The sequence below is a fragment of the Tauraco erythrolophus genome, chromosome Z, assembly GCF_009769465.1.
Source record: "Tauraco erythrolophus isolate bTauEry1 chromosome Z, bTauEry1.pri, whole genome shotgun sequence".
NCBI classification, from domain to species: domain Eukaryota; kingdom Metazoa; phylum Chordata; class Aves; order Musophagiformes; family Musophagidae; genus Tauraco; species Tauraco erythrolophus.
In genome coordinates this window covers 2,781,856-2,804,851 of record NC_141496.1, presented here as the reverse complement: position 1 = coordinate 2,804,851, position 22,996 = coordinate 2,781,856, and the positions used below count along the sequence as shown (strand labels likewise).

Sequence of the window (22,996 nt, the reverse complement as noted above, 5' to 3'; positions counted from 1 at the left end):
TCCCCTCCTCCTTTTCTTCCCCCCACCTTTTGTTCTAGGTTTGTTTTTTCTAACAAGTCAGCCACACTGCTAACTCCAGCAACTGGCCATACCAAGCTGTGGTCCAGTTAGAAATAAAGTCAGGAAGATCAGGAAAGAAAGTGATAACCAACAGCCCTGCTCCAAGAGCCCATGCCCTGTATTCCTTTCAGAGTTTCCATTTAAATTCACCCCTGCTCCTTTCTCGGTGGATTTCATGGAGGGATGTTAAAATATCTATAGACATGGGCACAACAGATGTCCCCTGCCTGTACACCATTTTTGCACCAGCATCAGCAATGGCAGAACCAAAGCTGAAATAAAATGCTTGGAATGTGGAAAGGGAGATTTCTACATGCGCTGTGAGAAACGGTCTTTCTTCAGCACAGTTCAATAGCGCTGATTTATTTGACAAGTTATACACTCAGAACATCCTAAATTTGAACTTACGCTTGTCCCAACATGTACAGCATTATGGAGGTGTGAAAGGGACACCCAAGCACTAACGGTGATGGAAATAGCCTCACTCTTTAGTGGGGGGCTTATATAGGAGCGCTGGGTGAAGCATGGGCCTGTGCAAATCTGAGGTTAGCACTGCCATGCCAGGAATTTTCCCTCTCTTCTATTTCTGGTACTCGATAGGAAAAGAAAATAAAATCCTCTAGAAGCTCATTTTATGATGAGCTTCCAAGTCTAAGGGATGAAACAAACATCCCAGCCATGTGAAGAGCGAGAAATCAAATTATGCATTGTGCTCCTGCTAGGAACACGAAGTCAGGGCAAGGGCTCTTCGGTGTTTTCATTCTCACTCCCACTTTCCCACCCTGAAAAAACAAGATGGAAAACACATTTTTCACTGGGAAACTTCTTGTTGTAGAGGAGTGGCTCAGGGACATATGTCCCACCAGGGAGACGATTCATGTCCCTCTAGCCCTGCATCATGACTAACCAAACACCTGGATGGGCATATTTTGGGACAGCATCTACTGAAAACTATTTATCTGCTACAAAGGACACATAATGCAGGCCTGGTGTAAATACAGCACTGTTAGCCCAAGTTTCTCATGTTCCTTAGCAGCGCTACAAGAAGAAACAACCAACCCTCATCCACATGAGCTTCTCTAAGGAGGGACTGTAGCTCACCCGCTTCCCTCCATCAAAATGCGCACTAAGAACAGGTCCACAACCAAAAGCTAATCCCAAAGGCAAATCCCTGCTGTGGTGGGTGCTGTGACAGTCCAGGACAATTACACTGAGACACAAAGCTGGATGACAGTAGACACGTATGAAGTAGCAGGTCATATGCTGGTTGCAAAAACCAAGTCTGCACAGCCATCCACTAACATCCACACCTTGTATTGTCCCGCTTGAGGGGCTAAGCACATCAAAAATATCTTGAATGGGACCCAAAAGTGAACAGGAGGCAGTGGAGACTCAGGTCACAAAGGTGGCATCTCCTCTTCCATCCAGTGCAAGAGCCCTACACCAAGATGAGCTGTTCAGCTGCATCAGTAAGTCTTCATGCCTCACCTCGGTCAAAATTCATATTAATTTCAGGGAAATATACTCTGAAAAGACACTGCAGCCACCTTTCTAAAACCTTCTGAAACCTTTCTAAACTGGCTAAGGAGCCTCTGTTTTCAAAACACAGTGCACCAGTGGTGTATCAAAGCCAACATCTCTTCCTTCTCCACAAGCCAGTATCTCATGGACCATTCAAGAGCATCCACAGGAGAAGTTTACTTTAGGACTAGGAGTTGCCTTTCACTATGGCATCTGAAGCAATTGCTCCTCGCTTTTCACAGGGTCCTTACCTCTCCCTAGAGTGACATTCACCCAACGTGCCAGTACCCAAAATATCACGTGTTACAGCTGGTCTGTGCGGGTCTGCACTGTGCTAAAGGAAGCTCTTAGACCTGGTTGTTCCTTGTTGCTGCAACTCCAGAAAGAACCTTGTGGAGATCTTTAAAGAGAACCTCTTACAGTGCAACACCACTAAAAACTAACTCTGAGATCTGTTTCCTTGCAAGTTCATTTTCCACATGTTTTAGGCTAAAGGTTAAGTAAGGAACTCTGCTTTTTCGTAACATGTGCTACCTATTCCTATCAAAGGGTATGAATAGAGAGTTATTAAGGTTTGTTAGATATGTAGGACTATGTGTGTTAGTGTGTTAGGAATGCAGAAAATAGGAAAATCCGAAATTAATATTTCCGTTCTGAACTTCTTGCGTTAAAACTTGAAGAAAACACAATTTGTAAACTCATCAGAGTCAGAACTGAGAAGCCATTTAAGAAGGTTCTCCCAAACTGCAACTTCACTTTGCTTTACAAGGTCAAGAAACTTAGAACTTCCATAGCCACATTTAACCAACTGGAAGACACTTGGGCAACGATCTCAAAGCTTCTGCCATGTTTATACTCCAATTAAGCGGACAGGGAGAGAAGGTGCATCTGAAAGTGTTCTGGTTTCAGCTGGGACAGACTTAGTTCCTTTTAACAGCTAGAATCATAGAATGGTTTGGGTTGGAAGGGACCTCAAAGATCATCCAGTTCCAACCCCCCTGCCATGGGCAGGGACACCCTCCACTACACCAGGTTGCTCAAAGCCCCATCCAACCTGGCCTTGAACACTTCCAGGGATGGGGCAGCCACAACTTCTCTGGGCAACCTGTGCCAGTGCCTCACCACCCTCAGAGTGAAGAATTTCTTCCTTATATCCAATCTAAATCTCCCCTCTTTCAGTTTAAATCCATTGCCCCTTGTCCTGTCACTACACGCCCTTGTAAAAAGCCCCTCTACAGCTTTCCTGTAGCCTCTTTAGGTACTGGGAGGCTGCTGGAAGGTCTTCCCAGAGCCTTCTCCAGGCTGAACAGCCCCAACTCTCTCAGCCTGTCTCCATAGCAGAGGTGCTCCAGCCCTTGGATCATCTTCGTAGCCTCCTCTGGACGCACTCCAGCAGCTCCATGTCCTTCTTGTGTTGGGAAGAGCTGTGTGTTTTGGTTTTAGTAAAGGACTTGTTACGAGAAGAATGTTGACAGTGCACTGATATTTACAATTGGTGCTGAGACGTCAAGGACCTTTAAGCTTCCCATGTTTTTCCAGTGTGCAGGAGCACAACAGGCTGGGGTGGAGCACGGCTGGACAAAGGGGCCATGAAGTATTCCATATCATGCAGCGCCATGCCCAGTGTATAGATGAGGGTGGACCAGAAAGAAGGGCTTTTGCTGTTCCGGGGCTCTCACTCTCGGACTTTGAGATCACTTGCTCTCTCTATTTTCGGGCCTCTCGCTCGTTTGGGATTGCAGTGTCGAGACTTATCTATTTTGGGACAGACTTATCTATTGGGATAAGACTTATCTATTTTGGGATCATTAGTCCAGCACAGGATGGGCCTTGGACACTGGGTGGTGAGCAATTACACTGTGCATCACTTGTTTGTATATATTATTATCATCATACATATATATATATTCATATATTAGTATAAGCAGTATGAAATTGTTTTTATCTCCACCCATGGGTCTCTTTCCCTTTTTCCCCTTTAAGTCTCTTTCCCACCCCCTGGGGGTGGTGGAGGGTGAGTAAGTGGTTGTGTGGCGTTTAGTTGCCCACCTGGTTAAACCATGACAGAAAGGCAGGTCTGCACTGGGAAAAGAAGAAAAAAAAAATCCCTTACAAAGCCTATCCTAGAAACTGGTTTTCTGAGGATGAGCAGGACATAAGAACTGGCCTAACAGTCAAGACCAGAAGTATTTAGGTACAGTTAGAGCAGGAGGACACAAACCCACACAAATTGTAAGAGGAGCCTAACAGGTTTCAGTTGCTCCACATGTTGTAGGGAAAAAAAATGACGGAGGCAGAACTGTAGGGATTTAGAGCTCAGGGACAAGATGAAATGCAGGGTAGGGTAATAGCTGAGAAGACACAAGATGACTATGGCCAACCAGCACTCCTGCTGGGAGATGGAGGCTCCTACTGCAATCCAGGCAGCAGATTTATTTTATTTTGGCTTGAGTGGCACTTTGGGAATGCAAGGAAAGCAGACAAGAAGCAGAGTTGGAGTCTGGAACAAGAAACACATTGGGCTTCAGCCACAAGAACTCGCACCTACTGCGTGCAAATTGCCAAGACCTGCAGTGTCACATCAAAGGAAATCCAAAAAAGTCCCAGTGGGAAAGCATGCGGTGCAAAAAGCACCCTTCACCATGAATGGGCCGTGGAAGACTCAAACAACTAGATCAGAGCAGAACAGATGTTGCCCCAGAGAGAAACATCTGCGAGCCCACCCAAGACCCAAGAGCTACAGCTTTCAAACTGCTATCTCTAATAGTCAGAACAAATTACAGGTGGTTTTGGGTTATTACCACAGTCAGACAATTTGTTTGGGCTGTTGGAGCCTTGCAATAGGTAACAGCACTAAGTAGGAGCTCCTCACTCACCTTCAGACTGTTGTATGCAAAATCTTCACGGTCTGAAGTCACTTCAGTCTTCGTTTCAACTACCTGCGTGGATTAAAGAGATAAATTAATATCTAAAAGCAGCCAGAGGAACTGGCAAGGCATGGCTCCATCCACAGCTGCATCGCTGCTAGACAGCTCGACCACAATAACGTTACCAACTGCCATTTGACAGAGTCCCAGCAACCCATAGTGGGGCAGGGGCCACTTCAGGAGAAAACGGTTTAATCTCTCATTAATATCTCGCCAACTGTGGCTCACTCCAGCTTTCAAACAATGAAAGTCATTAGGGGGAGAATCTTCAACATAGCGGTTGGGAAGTAGGTTTTCAATCTGCCTCTGCAGCAAGGATGAGAGGCTGGGGAAGTTTCCTATTTCATCTATTTCCTGCAAATTACTAGAGGTGATAAGTAAAAATATCTGGTGATGGAAGTAACTAATTACTGTTGATGACTTTTGTTGAGTCTCTCATTGCATTTGTCAACAGACACCGCACCAGAGAGAAATAAACAAAATAATTCCCAAACAAAGCAACAACAGCCCCAGAAATTTCAATTATGAAACCAAGAGTGATGGCATTTGCTCAGCATTTTATATAAGAGCATCTTTACTGCTTCGTGATACCATCCATACAGCACTGCTGTTTCATGGCACGCATCGTATCCCACGTTCTGGCCTCTGAACAAGCCACAGAGCCTCAGTTACAGATGGCAGCGTAAAACATATACAAGAGATCTGCTATTAAAAGCCCTCCCCATGCTAAACATCAGCTCATCCATAGCCAGGGATCTGTATTTTCAGATTCCAGTTGCAAGCCTGGATGGAATCCTGTCCCTTAAGTTACTGCTATGCTGTCAGTAATCTTGATTTTTTTTAGTATTTAAAAAAAAAAAAAAATTACTTCCATGCGAACAACGCAGACTGTAGGAAGATATTTTTTCATAAGGAAGAAAGCTTATATCAAAGTAATACCCCTATCATACAAAAGAAAGAAAGAACCCATTCTTCTAACAGCTATCTTGCTATTTCTGATTTACTATACCATTTTTAAAGCTACATTCCTATATGATCATTACCAGGGGAAAAAAAAAAACCCAAAACAAACTACACAGATTATAACAATACCAAACAGAGGACACAAGCCTGGCATGTCTGTGAAGTGCTTATTAGCTCACACCACACGCTGCTGGACAGGGGGAAGCCAGGACTGCAAAGAAGCGCTTCATTAACCCAAATCAACTGAAAGACATGAGGAGATGTGGGGCACCAGGGCCTTTCTCTTCTGGGTTTGATCCAGCCAAAAGGTGGTATCTGTGTCCGTGCAGCACCACGTCCATCTGCAATCCTCCAAATACTCATGCTCCCCTTTCTTGTTCTCACCTTTGCTAACAAAACTCAGTCCATGCTTCAAACTTCTTAAGACAAGGAAACTGGACCAGTGTAGGCAGACTAAAATGCTCCAAAATTGATTCTACACTTCATTGCTTTCAAGATACTTAAGATACTGCCCTAAATCAGTTATAACCAGTTCACTAAAAAAAAAAAAAAATAAAAAAATAAAATAAAAGGCTGAAAGACTGGGTGCTGTCAGCCTGAAGAAGAGAAGGCTCTGCAGACACCTTCTAGCAGCCTTCCAGTACTTCAAAGGGGCTACAGGAAAGCTGGAGAGGGGCTTTTTACAAGGACGTGTAGTGATAGGACAAGGGGAAATGGATTTAAACTGAAAAAGTGTAGATTTCGATTAGATCCAAGGAAGAAATTCTTCATTGTGAGGGTGGTGAGGCACTGGAAGAGGTTGCCCAGAGAAGTCATGGATGCCCCATCCCTGGAGGTGTTCAAGGCCAGGTTGGACGAGGCTTGAAGCAACCTGGTGTAGTGGTAAGTGTCCCTGCCCATGGCAGGGGGATCGGAACTAGATAATCTTGAAGGTTCTTTCCAACCCAAACCATTCTCTGATTCTATGAACTGTCCTTAGCTGCCAAAACAGTTTCTCTCCATTTTCCAGCTGGATTTGCTGCCTCTTAACTTGACCTCATCACTCTCAAACCTCAATTCTTACATCACGTGTCCTCAGGCAATCAAGGAGAGCCAGTTGTCAACATGAAACATTGGTATAAACAAAAAGACATCTCTTACTTGGGATTTATTGCTCTCTTGCTTCTTTTTCTCTAGCTGGCTTTGCAGCTTCTTCTTCTCGTGCTCGAGCTCCCTCACTCGCGTCTGTAGCTTTAGGAAGAGGTTCATGTCCATGTCTACATTCTCTGTCTCGATCTCCTGGAGAAGAACAGGAGAGTGGAAAAAAAGAGAAGACATCAGTCAAGTTTTATAACCAGGCACAGTGCCAGATACACCCTGACTGTACACCAGCACCGACCCCAGCCACCGCCAGTAACAGACGCATCCGAAGAAGGGCACGTATTTTCAAAGACCAAACTCCCATTTTAAGCACCTATTTTTAAAGTCAATGAACAGTTGACTCATTTTAATAAACCACTGAATGTTTAACAGCCCAACAGATAAGCAGGCTGATGTGGCCACAGCTAAGAACATTAACATGCCCTACTGAGTCCCTTCTAGCCAAGTATTTATTAGTTGGTTTTTAATGGGCTTTCACCTGGACTATTTTACATTAGAGCACTGCCAATACCGATGACTTTGACTTCAGCAAATGCTCTCAGAGCAGTTCAGAAATATTAAAGCTATAACAGAGCAGCCAACAAAGGGGAGTGAGGGTTTCCACAGGCGTGGTATGTGGGACCCAAAATATGGTCCTGCCAGTGGGGTCGCAGATCCTAAAAACATTCATCATCCACGCGTGCTCGTGAGTCCTGAAAGTTGAGTGTAAAAAGCAGCCTATTCCAGCAAACGTAAGCAAAGACCATGTTTCCCTTCTCCTTGTGATTCTTCACAGCCAGGGAATAATTTATGCCACTCTTTTCTGTCTTAAGAGCCTGTTGATTACAGGGGCTGCGCTGGCCAGCAAAGCATCCGTGAAGATGCACTGGAATGAAACTGCTCAGCGCAAGGGGGTAATGAACTCTGGCATCCGAGCGGAGAAGGATCGCTATACGGTCACTGCCATCGGTGCTAGGAATAACCACATGTAATGACGCTGACTGCTTTGATGAATTTTCATCAGTCTTTAAGTCAGTATGGCCAAAAGACAACACTTTGTTACATTTAGAGCCCTATTTAAGTCTGACCTCACAAACAAGTAGGCATTTGCCACAGCACAGAACATAGAATCAGAGAATGGTTTGGGTTGGAAGGGACCTCAAAGATCATCCAGTTCCAACACCCCCTGCCATGGGCCGGGACACCCTCCACTACACCAGGTTGCCCAAAGCCTCATCCAACCTGGCCTTGAACACTTCCAGAGATGGGGCAGCCACAGCTTGTCTGGGCAACCTGGTCCAGTGCCCCACTACCCTTAGAGTGAGGAATTTCTTCCTTATATCTAATCTAAATCTCCCCTCTTTCAGTTTAAAGCCATTGCCCCTTGTCCTGTCACTACGTGCCCTGGGAAAAAGTCCTTCTCCAGCTTTCTTCTAGGCCCCCTTTAGGTACTGGGAGGCTGCTGGAAGGTCTCCCCAGAGCCTTTTCTTCTCCAGGCTGAACAGCCCCAACTCTCTCAGCCTGTCTCCATAGCAGAGGTGCTCCAGCCCTCGGATCATCTTCGTGTCCTTCCTCTGGACCCGCTCCAGCAGCCTGCACCGCAACGCTGCAGTCCCTCTCACACAATTAACGATGTATTCCCGGGGCGTGAGGTCAATTTAATCCCTCACACCTTACAGCCCATCCTGCGTTCCTCCTGCGTGCTCCAAGACCCACATCAACGATCTGTGCAGAGCAGGGCTCTCCCCCCGAGCCTGCCCGACGTATCGTACCTCCACTTGTTGTATGACATCCTCGGTGTCTCCTATCTCGGAGGCTGCTACCGACGCACAATTGGAATCGGACTCCAAACTGCTCTGGTTGGATGGGTTTCTTCTGTGCCCCAGGGATTGCTGCCAAGAAGAGGTGAAGACACGTAAAGCGTTCGGTGTTTAAGGACGGATTCCTCACAAAGCATTGTTTCTTAAAGCAAATATGTGTTTATACATTAAGGTTACCTTTACAAAAGGCTTAACCATCACCTTACAGCAAATTCCACTTTCTGGTTCTCATGCCCTACCATAATATTCATCTTCACACAATGGAATACTTTAAAACAGTGAAGTGATACAGAAGTTCAGTTGAAAAATTCTGCATGAATTAAAGACTTTTCATGACGCCAGACGCCTGCCAAGTACAAGCAAAATCTGAGCTCAAGATTATGCTGTTCACATGTTCATCTTGAGCAAATCTGAGCTCAAGATTATGCTGTTCACAGCACCCTCTGGGACTCCCTTTGAACACTCAACCTTCCACCTAATCCAGCACAACTCTATTTAATTTAATTTTCAACAGTAGCAAAGCTGAACCTAAGAACTTTGGCTTTTGAAATTCTGAGGCCATGTTGTTGGGGTTTTTCTTGGTTTTTGCTTTTTTAATCCAACACCTACACATGAACATTACTGAAACAAAAAGCAAAACAAGAAGCGTGAACCAGCTCTTCCTGAGATTCAAAGATATCTCTGTGTAGTTAACAGAGAAGCATGAAAGATCAGGCTCCTTTTTCAAGGCACACATATGGTTCAGCTTCAGAGTAGAAGTTCAGTCTTATAAATAAAAAGCACAAACTGCACAATAACGTCTGTTCTATTAAGTGTTTTGGGGATGAGTGAGTCACGTTACCAAGTCATCAACATTATGTCCAGGACACAACAGAAGAGGGATAATTTCAGTTTAATTACCTTTGCAATAGTAATTTCGTCCTGCAGATTGTCATATCTCTGCTCCAGCCTCGAATACTCCTTTACCAGGTTCTGATAACGAGACCTCTCCTCTTCCAGCTCTTTCTTCAGCTGGTTATTTTCCTCCAATGCTTTTTGTGCAAATTCGTCTTTAAAATAAGGAAAAAAAAAAATGAATTGTGACCTTTATCTCTGAAATGAACTTCTTGTAAACATGTGCAATGACAATGACTAATTAATGAATTGCTCTCTGTCAAGAGCCTTTAAAAGACATAGAAGCATTCTCCAATATTTAGAGACTATTATAATCTAGATCTGTCTCCTCATCGTTTGGAACAGCTTGAGCTCTTCTGCTCAGAGAGCAGAGTTCTCTGCCATCTGACTTAAAGAAAAATCTCCAGCCCCTACAAACCATCAGATCTATGACATGTAACTCAGCTACACCAGCTGCAGCTCCTGTGGGACAGTCATAAACCCACTTTAAGAAAAGACCAGCACAGTATGGAAATATAATCACGTTTAAGAAGTGCCTTTGGTACTCGCTGCATTTAAATACTTCTCTGCCTGCTTCCCACCACCAGATTTGGCATAGGAGCAAATTAACAGCAGCATCTCTTTCTCATGTCACCATCAATCATCTACCACGGTTGAAACTATTTTATATCCAATTAAATTCATTATTTTGTTAAAAACTCCTTTTCGGAAGCAAATTTGCTCCCTCCCCTTTTTAAGAAACTGGGCAAATATAGTCCGTGTGTCCTTTTAAATGAGTGGACACCCAGCAAAACCCCTCCACTTGCTTTCCCCACGCTTCGATGCTCCTAAAGCATTCCATAAAAGATGAAGAAATATTTGCAGCAAGTTTCTTTTTAACATGTTAGTTTCATTCCTTTATTTTGCATCAGGCTGAGAGCAAGAGGTACTTCACCAGTACCACGGGACAGTGATAGACACATCCATAGAATGATGTGTGATGCTCTTTGTAAATCCTGCAACAAAATCAAAGCTGAAAAGGATGATACAAAATAAAAAAGCTCAATACACACATGCTAGTTTCTTTCGTGGCTTGGGATTTTCCCAGGCTGTTTTACTCTATGTATGTCTCACCATCTAAGTCTCTGTTTTAAAAAACACTCTAAGACTCATGTCACATTAGAGAAAACCTTTGTTAACAGCTCAATATCATCAGCTGTGCTGTTCCTCTATTCATCCATCTTGGGATGCTGTTATTCTCCACACCTAGCAGCCTCGCTGCCTCCCACATCACCCACAGTAAATGCTGCAACATTAACAGAACTAAAGAGCCCTTTTAGGTACTTTATTCCATATTTCACCAATTAAACCAGCCTCTGTCTTGCCACCCACCAGCAGGACAGCATGAGCAGAACTGTCCCCACAACAAAAACAATGACAGAAAACACCAGGAAAGGGGTGCAGGAAGATTAGCGCTTTTAAAAGCAGGAAAAAAAAAACATGCAGGAAAAACAAATTTGAGGAGAGAAGAGTCAAGCTCCTCGTTTAGTGGAGGCATTGCAATGCTATAAGCATTTTTTCTTACCTTCGCGTTGACACAGGATCCTGCTGTGAAGCTCCTCAGTTTCCTGCTTCAGGAGAGCATTTTCTTTTTCCAAGTCAGATATGTGCTATGAAATAAGGCAAAAAATTACTGCTTGCTGCAGGTCAGAGCCTCTGCAAGGGATTACGTTTCACCTGGCTGGAAACAGAGAGCTTTGTTTGGGCTTCCTCTGCTGTTTAAAAGATCTACCTCCTTGTGCTTTGCCAGTTATCCTTTGTACATCAGGAGTTGAAGCGTAGGAGAACCACACTGCAAAAACAGAGACTGGCTTTTCTTTTCCTGGGTGAGTTTCCCTCTTAAATCAATGTTTTTAGCAGAATCTTACAAAATACCTGGACTTGGTGATCACAATCTGCAGGAGTGAAACTCCTACAAGTGATCAGGTCACCAATTTAGAGTTTTATTCCCACATCTCCATGGGCTTCATTCCTTTCTCCAAGTCACAGCACTGACTGCTGTTGGGGGGAAAAAAACCTGCTGACTGTTTCAAGCAACAAAGCACTTGAGCAGTTAAGATGGACAGAGCAAATGTGAGCACTAAGACTACACAGTTCAGGGTTTTTTAACCTCATGCATATCATTTCATGTAACAAGACTGTAGTCACTTAAATGCATCACACTAGTGCTGAAATGAAAACAGAAACTAAATCCTGCAAAACAGAATTCTTTCCTTTTTTTTTTTTAACTACCTCTTTAATAAAAATGAAGGGAAGTAAGGCCACTTGTCACAACAATAAGGCTGGGCTGACTCTGACAGCAATCCATCCTGTAATTTCGTTCATCCTCAGGAATTCTGATGCATTCAACAGTGTTATCACAAAACCATCACATTATCAAGGGAAATACGTTGCTACGGTTAAGCAGGATGATTCTGCTGCTGTCAGGTCAGAGGACAAACTGACACATCATCCCAGCATAATGTCATTCCCTCTGCCTGCTCCATCGCATCCTCTGGCCACGGCTTAGAACACAGCTACATACAGCAGAAGGATCTCAAGATGTCAGAGATAAACAACACCGTACACACCATAATAAAAGTTATCAGTGCCAGAAATAACAATTTTGCTGTCACCACCAGATAAAAGTTACAGGCAGCCCAGCTGGCACCTACTCCTAGCACAGACTTCAGTCTTCCACACAAACATGCTCAAACCAAGGTATTTTGTCAAATGCTGCATGTGCTAGACACATATTAACGGTGAGGATAAAAGCATAATGAGTATTTTACTGTTAGTCACAAATGAAGCAGCCTTATCCTGTGCACAGAAACTAGAAGACCCCACTATCCCTCGGTCTCCGATCCGTTCATTTGCTCCAGCTATCTGTATGAGACTGCAATCTCCTGCATGTCTTCATATAATAGAAAAGTTGGACACTGGAAATACAACTAGAAAGTGAAGAAAACACAATTTAAGGTATGCAGCACTACTGGTATTCTGAATGCTCTGAACTGAGCCATGATGTTAATATTCAGTACTAAAACCAACTATATTCATAGATTCATAGATTTCTAGGTTGGAAAAGACCTTAGAGATCATCCAGTCCAACCGTCCCTAATCCCCATTAAACCATATCCTCAAGTAGCTCATCCACCCTATTCTTAAACACATCCAGGGATGGGGACTCAACCACCTCCCTGGGCAGCCTATTCCAGTGGCTGACAACCCTTTCAGAGAAGAAATACTTCCTAACATCCAACCTGAATCTCCCCTGACTAAGCTTATGCCCATTTCCTCTTGTTCTATCACCCATCACTAATGTAAAGAGTCCTTCCTCTACCTCCCCACCATCTTTTCTCAAGTAGTTATAGGCCGTAATCAGGTCTCCCCTCAGCCTCCTCTTCTCCAGGCTAAACAGCCCCAACTCCCTCAGCCGCTCCCCATAAGTTTTATTTTCCAGCCCCTTGACCAGTTTAGTCGCCCTTCTCTGGACCCGCTCCAGGAGCTCAATATCTCTCTGAAAGCGAGGGGCCCAAAACTGGGCACAATATTCCAGGTGCGGCCTCACCAGTGCCGAGTACAGGGGCAGGATCACTTCCCTGCTCCTGCTGGTTACACTATTCTTGATACACGCCAGCATCCCATTGGCCTTTTTGGCCACCTGGGCACACTGCTGGCTCATATCAAGCCGGTAGTCAACCAACACCCCCAGGTCCTTCTCCGCCAGGCAGCTCTCCAGCCACTCCTCCCCGAGCCTGTAGCGATGCTTGGGGTTTTTACACCCCAAGTGAAGGACTCTGCACTTGGCCTTATTAAAGCTCATGCCATTGGCCTCAGCCCAACGATCCAGTCTGTCCAAATCCCGCTGAAGGGCCTCCCTACCCTCGAGCAGATCGACACAGCCTCCCAGCTTGGTGTCGTCCGCGAATTTACTGAGGGTACATTCAATCCCCTCATCCAGGTCATTGATAAAGATGTTAAACAGAACTGGACCCAGCACTGAGCCCTGGGGAACCCCACTGGTGACCGGCCTCCAGCCGGATTTAGCCCCATTTACCACCACTCTTTGGGCCCGGCCATCCAGCCAGTTTTTAACCCAAAGGAGGGTGTGCCTATCCAGGCCAGCAGTTACCAGTTTCTCCACCAGAACACTATGAGAAACTGTATCAAAGGCTTTACTGAGGTCAAGGAAAACTACATCCACAGCCCTTCCCTCGTCAACCAGGCGGGTCACCCTGTCATAGAAGGTGATCAGGTTTGATTGGCAAGACCTGCCTTTCATAAACCCATGTTGACTGGGCCTGATCACCCGGTTAACCAGTATGTGCTCATTAATAGCACTCAGGATAACCTGTTCCATGACTTTGCCCGTCACCGAGGTCAAACTGACAGGCCTGTAGTTCCCCGGATCCTCCTTTCGTTCCCCCGGATCCTTCCTTCATTTATACATCACTTCAGGTAAGTATCACTTAGCAGATGTGCAGCCATTAGATCAGCACTAGCATCTTCAAGTTAGGATGTGTTCTTAAAAAAATGGAGAAGAGCTACAAGAGCGACAGAAGGGAAGGAAAATCTGTGCTGCAATGGGACAGTGAGGAACAAGACTCGTTTATCCCATCAGGGAAAAGATTTAAGGCAATGGGATTATTTTACTAGCACTCTTTAACGGGTGCTGAAAATGAACTCTTCTGCCCAGAGAGCAAAGTAATGATGATTGGAAAACAAAACAAGACAAAAACTTGGAGTACGTCCAACTGTGCTGGGGGGGATATTTTAAAACTGAAAGGCTTGGTAGAATCCGCAACGATTATTCCCAGGTTTAAAAATTTCTAATCCAGATTGGATGTAGATATTTTTAAGATGTGATCTTAAGTGATCTTAACTCATTTATCGCATTCTTGTTTACATGTGAATCAGAGACAGGCTGGAATTTGGAATTTGTGTTTAACAGAAACCCAATGAGAACGAAAACAGTCCATTAAACACCAGTAGGGACAAGCGGAGCAGGTTACACAACGGCCAAGCAGCACAAACTCCATCTCAGGTACCTTTTGTGCCTCACACACATCCTTCTATAGAAAACATCTCTGAAGGTGCTTCAAACGCAACAGCACCCTCTTTGAAGAATTTCTATGGAAGATGCTGAGCAGTGACCACTCGTGATGGCTTCAGCCCTTATTTAAGTGCTACACTGGAATGACCTGCCCACGAGATCCGGCTCTGGTCCTCCCCTAATCTTGCAAGGAGAGGATGATGGCATTTAGGATTTTCCCGATAAGAGTCCTGGCCAGGCTTTGAACCATCCTAGCTCACCAACTGAGATGATGAGGTGCTACTGAAAGCCCTAGGAAGAGTTGTTCTAGATCTGACGTTCTAAACTTTATCATGAAATGATTTAAGAAGGGCTACTCTAAAACTAAGGAGTTGGAGAAAAAAGCTATAAGGAAGAGATTAAAGGACATTCTTTTCAGTGACAAAATCATAATTAATATGGATTTGCAGAAGCTGCAGCCCCAGCTCAAGTCAGTAAAATTCAGGCTGTCTCAGTCTCACTCAGAAGTGTCCAACTGACTTTGGGTGTCATCTCCAGAGCAAGCACATCCCACCACGACCACGCTGCAGTCTTGCTATTGAAGGTGAAAAGTGCTTCTCCCACCTGAATTTGGTTTCACAACACTCCCCACGCTTTTGGTAGTTTTTAGAACTACTCAAAGATCTCTATCAGAATTTTTATCAGAAAGTGATTTTTTGGCTAAGTGAGTGTTTTCAGGAAGGAAACAGGTCTTCTCCATCTTCCCATGGTCAATAAACCGAAAGGAGATTGAAAGTTAATGTCAGAAATGGGAGTCTGCCCTGCTCAGCAAAATATTTTATAATTAAACCATTTACTGTCATGGAAAAGTGCACAGTATTTGCTCTGCTGTTAGGCACTTAAACAACAAGGGAAAGCTTTTGCTTTGTTTTCATGCTTTTTGAAAGCATTTCTTCGGTCATTAAATCAACCTTTCTTCTGAGTGCTCAAAGGGGATTTGCAATCAAGAACAAAGAGAAGCAGTTTTCCCCCAGCTGCATCACCTTCAAAATAAAGCATCCTTCCTTTCAGGCTCTAAAAGCCTGCACTGCAGCCAGCTGATGAACTGAGCCCTGTGCCAAAAAGGATCTTGCCGTTTGGTGTTGGAGAAAAGAAAATCACTGACTCCCATATGTCCCTGTGTGGGTGCAATATATGGGCAAAGAGCAGAGCCACTACTTTTCTCTGTTGTATCCAGCCAAGAGACAACACATGTTCAGGCTGAATGTTCTTTTGTTGAGAAGTACACCCAAAAATACATTTCAGCTGTGCTAGTTGTTGAGACTCAGTTATCCCGACGACAGAGTCCCCACAGCTACTCACCCAAACCCACCGTCCCAGGGCTTACCCACAAAGGGAGGTTGGCCAGGGCAGGTGCTGCTGGGTGAAGGGCCCCAAAAGCGCCTCATCTGGGCACTCTTCCACCATAAAAAAAACCACAGAAATACAGCTAATCCCAGACTTTTTTTTTTAATCTTCAGGTTGTCACACAAAAAGAGCTATTCTATAACACCTGCAAAACAGCTTTATCTATGCTGTATATATCTGTGCTATATGTATGTATCTGTGTTATACATAGAGTAGAAAAGCCCTAAGTTCTTTCCAATAGTGGGATCAAAGAAACCACTTCAATTGCTGGTGCAGAAAGATCATGGATTTAAACTAAGCAGCCACAAGCATTCACAGCAGGAAACTGCACCCATACCTTAGCGCCTTAGGTTATGAGAATGAGTGTGAAGGTAATTCAAAATGAACCCGACCAAAGAAATTCAGGGAAAAAGGTTCATTTTCACTATTTGCAAAACTTTGTACATTAAGCCTTTTTCTCCCACTAGAATGGTTTCTTGTACAACAGTGGCAGTGCTGTAGCCATTCAAAGGATCCAGAAAGCTCACAAAATTTGCATGAAGGAGGAGAAAAAAAATAAAGATGTTTAGTCTACATCACAGCTCCAAACCCTATAAAGGCTCATAACAACCAGTCTGGCTGGTGTTGGAGCAGTGCCTCTGCTTGGGAGAGACGAGTTGGTCCCCACACCAGTCATACTCTGCACGTACCTACAACACCAGCCACTACAACCAGCTCCAACGGTCACGGACCGCATGGCAGAAACCAAGCCTGATGTCCCTTATCAAGCTGGACTAAGGAAGGACATTTTGCTAATATTTACAGCATCTATGGCAGCCTTCTCCAAAATTTTGCATTACATACCATGAGGAATCACTGCATATGCACAAAGCTCTGGCGTATTCATGGTTATTAAATGCCTGTATTTCCAGACGAGTCTGGGTTCGTAGAATCATAGAATTTCTAGGTTGGAAAAGACCTTAGAGATCATCCAGTCCAACCGTCCCTAATACCCCAATTAAACCATGTCCCTAAGCAGTACATCCACCCTTTTCTTAAACACATCCAGGGGTGGGGACTCAACCACCTCCCTGGGCAGCCTATTCCAGTGGCTGACAACCCTTTCAGAGAAGAAATACTTCCTAACATCCAACCTGAATCTCCCCTGACTAAGCTTATACCCATTTCCTCTTGTTCTATCACCCATCACTAATGTAAAGAGCCCTTCCCCCACCTCCCCACCATCCCTTCTCAAGTATTTATAGGCCGTAATCAGGTCTCCCCTCAGCCTCCTCTTCTCCAGGCTAAACAGCCCCAACTCCCTCAGCTGCTCCCCATAAGTTTTATTTTCCAGCCCCTTGACCAGTTTAGTCGCCCTTCTCTGGACCCGCTCCAGGAGCTCAATATCTCTCTTAAAGCGAGGGGCCCAAAACTGGACACAATATTCCAGGTGCGGCCTCACCAGTGCCGAGTACAGGGGCAGGATCACTTCCCTGCTCCTGCTAGTCACACTATTCTTGATACACGCCAGTATCCCATTGGCCTTTTTGGCCACCTGGGCACACTGCTGGCTCATATCAAGCCGGTAGTCAACCAACACCCCCAGGTCCTTTTCCGCCAGGCAGCTCTCCAGCCACTCCTCCCCGAGCCTATAGCGATGCTTGGGGTTTTTACACCCCAAGTGAAGGACTCTGCACTTGGCCTTATTAAAGCTCATGCCATTGGCCTCAGCCCAACGATCCAGGCTGTTCAAATCCCTCTGAAGGGCCTCCCTACCCTCGAGCAGATCGACACAGCCTCCCAGCTTGGTGTCGTCCGCAAATTTACTGAGGGTACATTCAATCCCCTCATCCAGGTCATTGATAAAGATGTTAAACAGAACTGGACCCAGCACTGAGCCCTGGGGAACCCCACTGGTGACCGGCCTCCAGCCAGATTTAGCCCCATTTACCACCACTCTTTGGGCCCGGCCATCCAGCCAGTTTTTAACCCAAAGGAGGGTGTGCCAGTCCAGGCCAGCAGTTATCAGTTTCTCAACCAGAACACTGAGAGACTGTATTGAAGGTTTTACTGAGGTCACACTGAGAGACTGTATTGAAAGCTTTACTGAGGTCCAGGAAAACTACATCCACAGCCCTTCCCTCGTCAACCAGGCGGGTCACCCTGTCATAGAAGGTGATCAGGTTTGATTGGCAAGACCTGCCTTTCATAAACCCAAGTTGACTGGGCCTGATCACCCGGTTAACCTGTACGTGCTCATTAATAGCACTCAAGATAACCTGTTCCATGACTTTGCCCGTCACCGAGGTCAAACTGACAGGCCTGTAGTTCCCCAGATCCTCCTTCCGCCCTTTTTTGTAAATGGGGGTAACATCCACCAGCCTCCATTCCAGTGGAACTTCCCCAGTGAGCCAAGACTGCCCAAAGATAATGGACAGGGGTTTGGCAATGACATCCGCCAGCTCTCTCAGGACTCTCGGGTGGATACCATCAGGCCCCATAGACTTGTGGGCATCCAGCTGGCGAAGCAAATCCTTGACCCGTTCCTCTTGGTTTGGGGAGTTTCTTCATGGTTGGCTGTACAAAACGCATTGAGATGGACATCCTCCAACATGAGGCAGTTGCTGCTCTTGCAGAAACGTCCACCTGCCCTTGCTGCCCCATGTCCTGGTTAAAAGGCAAGTTCTAGGTGCATTCAGTGACAAAAGGAAAAAAATCTCAATTAAAGAACAGAAATTCTTTCCCCTCCAGACTTGTGAAGAGTGAGATTTCACCAGCATGACCACCTACATACACAATATGAGACATGACAAATACACGTACCTTTTCCAGTAGAGCTTTCTCCTTAGCATTCTTGTCTTCCACAGCCGCCTTCTCCTCATAAGCTTTTTCAATCTCCAGCTGGAGGTGCTCTACCTCTTTTTGTACATTGACAAGCTGGTCGTCACCACCCTGGTGGCTCTGCTGATATTGCAACAGTTCCTTCCTCAGCGTTTCCAACTCAGAGGACTGGGCAGCTGTGAGCACAGAGAACTTCTCCTTCAGAAGTTTGTATTCCTTGTTCTGCAGCCAACATCCCAAAAACAAGTAAGACAGACAATAAGCAAGACCAATGCGTGCACTGATGTGCTACAAAAGTAATCATCAAAAATCCTTGAGCGTGGTGGGTAACAAACTTCCAACAACGAACTTTTCCACGCATGTGCTAATAAAGCTCACAAAGCTAAAAATTTCAAAACTGTGACAAAAGCTCAATAATATTTTGGTAACGATTATACAAGCATTCGTTACGTTGATGTTACCCTTGAAGCAAAGGTAAACAATGCTCAGTAGCACCGGAAAATAAAAAATAAATCTTACAATTGTGACAGCTTCCAAACTACGTTGCTTAATGCAACTGGCGTGCAATTTGGTTGGGTTTGTTTTGGTTTTTTTTTTTTGCAATACTTGGTTTGCAGTTTATTCTTTTATTCCTGACTCCTATCCTGGCAGGAACCTGGGGTGACAATGTAGTGTAGCATAACTGCAGCCTTGAGCACAAAAAGTTCCCTAAACCCCAGCTTTAAGTCATGTGCCAGCTCAATCGCCTCTTTACTTGCCCAGATTTTCTCTTTTAAAGCACTCAGCAATGATTTACTCTCAAGTGTTGAGACCTGAAAATTCCGCAGCTTTATTTGATTTTTGTAGTTCAAATCAAAGTTGATGGGAACTACATCGTGGCTAATAAAACATCATCGTTATTAGCCAGCCCCAGAAATGATAATGAATTCACAACAGACCAAGAGCTGCAGTAAAGAGTCTATCCCATAGCTTTGCTAACATTAGGTGGGTAACCACGAGAGCGAAGGAATAATTTTGAAATTGAAAATGCAGTCTGGTTTTTGAAGTTTCCTTTCTGAAAGCTTTCAATACAGCTTTAAAGATCTGGGCTCATTATCAGTCACTGTACAAAAGACCCGAAAGGCTTTCCTTTCATAAATGGGACTTGGGTGGATATTTCACTTGAGCATCAGAAGTAACAGTTTTGGTCTTTCCTGGTCTTGCTGGAAAATGCAGATTGTTGTCCAGACCAGACGAGGGGCCTGGTAATCTGCAACTTAGCCTTTTGCTGTTTCTCAGAGCTTTAGTCACCCACAGAGTCACAGCAGCTCACGAGAAATTGCTCCTTCTATCCAGAAGTTCTGAGTTCATGTGGAGGCTAAGAAAAGCTTGAGGTGAAGAAGCCAGGAGTTTTAAAAGACCCAAATGTATCATTTTAAAAAGTCAATGGACTAAGGAAGTCCTGATATACAATTTTTGACTGATCAGGATAAGCAATAAAGATGCCATATCTTCCTCGAAGATATTCACCAGAGTCAACTAGGCAAGAAAAAAAATTTCAATGCATAAAATTATGATCTATCTCTGTAATGGAGTCAAAGGTCCCATTAGCTCCTGCACAACAGTTTTCAAAGACCTTTATAGCCTGGAAAAGAAAAAACACATCCATAAAAGTACAGAATTTTATCTTCTAGACCTACACAGGTTCTTCCAGACCAAACAGGCCCCTGTACAAATGTATGGTGAGCTAGTGGATACCAAAATCCCCACCCATACTTTGGATGAGTCTCTTCTAGATTTCAAGTGTTAGGATCATTTCTTCATTCGTGGCTCTGATCATCCTTTTGGCACCCCTCTAGGTGTCCTCCCAAAGCAGTCCTTTCTTGCTGCAGTCTCAGCTCTCCGAAGCAAGATTATAACACATTTCAAATAGAAAAACAAGTAAACAACGGACAAGCCTCCTTAGATCTAACCTAAATCTGCCCTCTTTCAGTCTAAATCCATTGCCTCTTGTCCTATCACTACACGCCCTTGGAAAAAGCCCCTCTCCAGCTTTCCTGTAGGCCCCCTTTAGGAAGGCTGCTGGAAGGTGTCCCTGGAGCCTTCTCTTCTCCAGGCTGAACATCCCCAACTCTCTCAGCCTGTCTCCATAGCAGAGGTGCTCCAGCCCTCGGATCATCTTTTGTAGCCTCCTCTGGACCTGCTCCAACAGCTCCATAAACTTGAACTTGCTTTATTTTAAATCATTATCCAGCCCAGCAGAACTGTGACAGTCCTGGATTCAACCCAGGCTCCACGGACCTATCCAGAGTTTCTTTTACTACCAATGACAGAGACAACAACTTCATTACTGCTGTTACCTAAACTACTGTTATTCACAACAACTGCTCACAGAGATACTCTCACTTGCAGAGACACTGTAGGGAGCTCACTGTGAGTCGAAATATCAGCTGCATGAACACACGACACTAAAATGAGTAACAGCCTTAAAAGTGTCTCAGGCAGCTACAATACAAATATAAATATTTTCAAAAACCTCACTTGGCTGAAAAGAATAGGAAAAAAGGAAGAAATTGGTCCAACGAGGACAGAAGAAAGTGGTCCAGTGTGGATATTTTGCAGCAAACTAGATTTAAACCTTTCTTGTGTGTGCCAAAAAAATCCCTCACCCTATTTAGAAACTGAATTAAATAGGCCCAGTTATGGATGCTGGAGCATGTGAGCTGAGGCTGACATACAATAATAGGTTTCAATGTTTTCAAAGAATGATCTTCTCTTCTTCAGGGGCACACGGAGTATTGCATCCTCTATGCATGAGCTAAAGTAGCAGAAACAGAGATTGCAGCTTTCCAGGTTACCTGCAAATTTATTTTTCTTAAAAAGTTAATTGGCATTTTACATGTTTATAGGTTATGTGTTTATATGCATGTTTATAGATTAGCAAAGACTGAAATCAAGATACTTCAGGGAAAACACGATGCGGCAAAGTCACTGCTGCCAGAAAAAAATCCAGTCCACTGAAAAGAAAGTCCACTGGAACAGTGCTCATTAGCACATCCAAAGCATCCCAGGGAAACCTGTCAGTCCTGAAATGATGGTTAAAATTAGCTCACTGGACAGACCACCACCAGTAATACAGAGCAGTAATTCTTTCCCGCAAAAGAAAGCAAGCAAAGTAACTCCTTCAAAATGGTCTGTGCAGAGACCGAGGGAGATCAAGATGAGCTCCAGCCCATTATTTCTGCCTACTTAAAAGCTCTCCATGTCTCCTTCCCTAAAGTAGACCTTTCTGCTGCTTTCATAATCCAAGACCAAAAAGCCAATATTAACCAAAGATTGTTTTTCTTTATTGTTCCACCCCTACTCTTTTCCTAGCAGTGAATAGAAAATCACCTCCGAGCCCAGCAGCTCAACAGACCTAACGCAGACATCCACACTCACTGCATGAGTCCAGACCAAACGCAAGCACCTGAAATGATTCATCTTAATTAATTCCACTAAACACCCTCCAGATGAAGGACAGTCGTATCAAACAGGTTTCCAATACACAGATATGCAGAGAATCTTATGCCTACGGTTTTCTACTGCCAAGCTACGGTTTGCCTGCAAAATTTAAGTACGCAAGCAGGCGTTGTAAAACTGAACACCCCAGTTTGAAAGTCAGACTCTGCTGCGCTGCACGCTTGGCAGCCAGTTAATACAGCCACGAGAGCAGCCAGCAGTAATGCAAACCACCGGCTGTCTTGACTCTGCAGCATCCGAGCCAACGCAGCGTCATTTCTCATCATCTTCATCGCGGGACCTCTCATGTCATACAGGGGTGGGAGAGGTTTAAGGCAGCGAGGAAGCAGCATGTGATGTATAAGGGCTCTTGACACATCCCAAACAGAACGATAAACTCTAATTACTGATAACTGGTACTACAAATAAGTAGGTATCCTGACTTACAAAGATTCTCCTGCCGGTAAAAGGGCGTTTTAAGGATATAGGTGGATGTTAATTTCTCCATTAATATTAGTGGACAACTGGGCCCTACTCAGCATTTCTTACACTCATCCCAGAAGTCCCTGTACAGCACTGGAAGCAACACAGAGGGTAGTTATCTGAGTAACTTGCACACTCTTGTTAGTCGGCGAGAAAATCCTCCTCTTAAGTAGTGTGTAATCAAACTATTATTCTGTACCTCATTAATGAGAAGGGGCATTAGAGGAAGACTTCTCTGTGATCATGTTGTAAGACCGTCAAGCCATCCACACAGGCATCTACTGCTTACATCATGCCATCTCACCCCTCACCACACATCCCACCTCCAAACAGTTTTTACATCCAGCAACACAATCATGCTCAAACTACTTTGCAAAGTGAGTATTTACCCAATTTACCGTTTCCCTTCCAGGTGACGTGGCTCAAAAGACATATGGTTCAGTACAACA

At 44.5% G+C, this 22,996-nt stretch overlaps 1 protein-coding gene across 1 annotated transcript in view; it reads right to left on the bottom strand.

Annotated features, from left to right (window-relative positions):
- The window catches only part of MYO5B (myosin VB), a 133,553-nt gene that overhangs the window by 24,362 nt on the left and 86,195 nt on the right, over positions 1-22,996 (bottom strand). Inside the window, 6 exon segments of the mRNA XM_086629200.1 lie at positions 4,458-4,520; positions 6,612-6,749; positions 8,363-8,482; positions 9,311-9,459; positions 10,869-10,953; positions 18,567-18,806. Coding sequence (XP_086485326.1) covers positions 4,458-4,520; positions 6,612-6,749; positions 8,363-8,482; positions 9,311-9,459; positions 10,869-10,953; positions 18,567-18,806 — 795 coding nt within the window.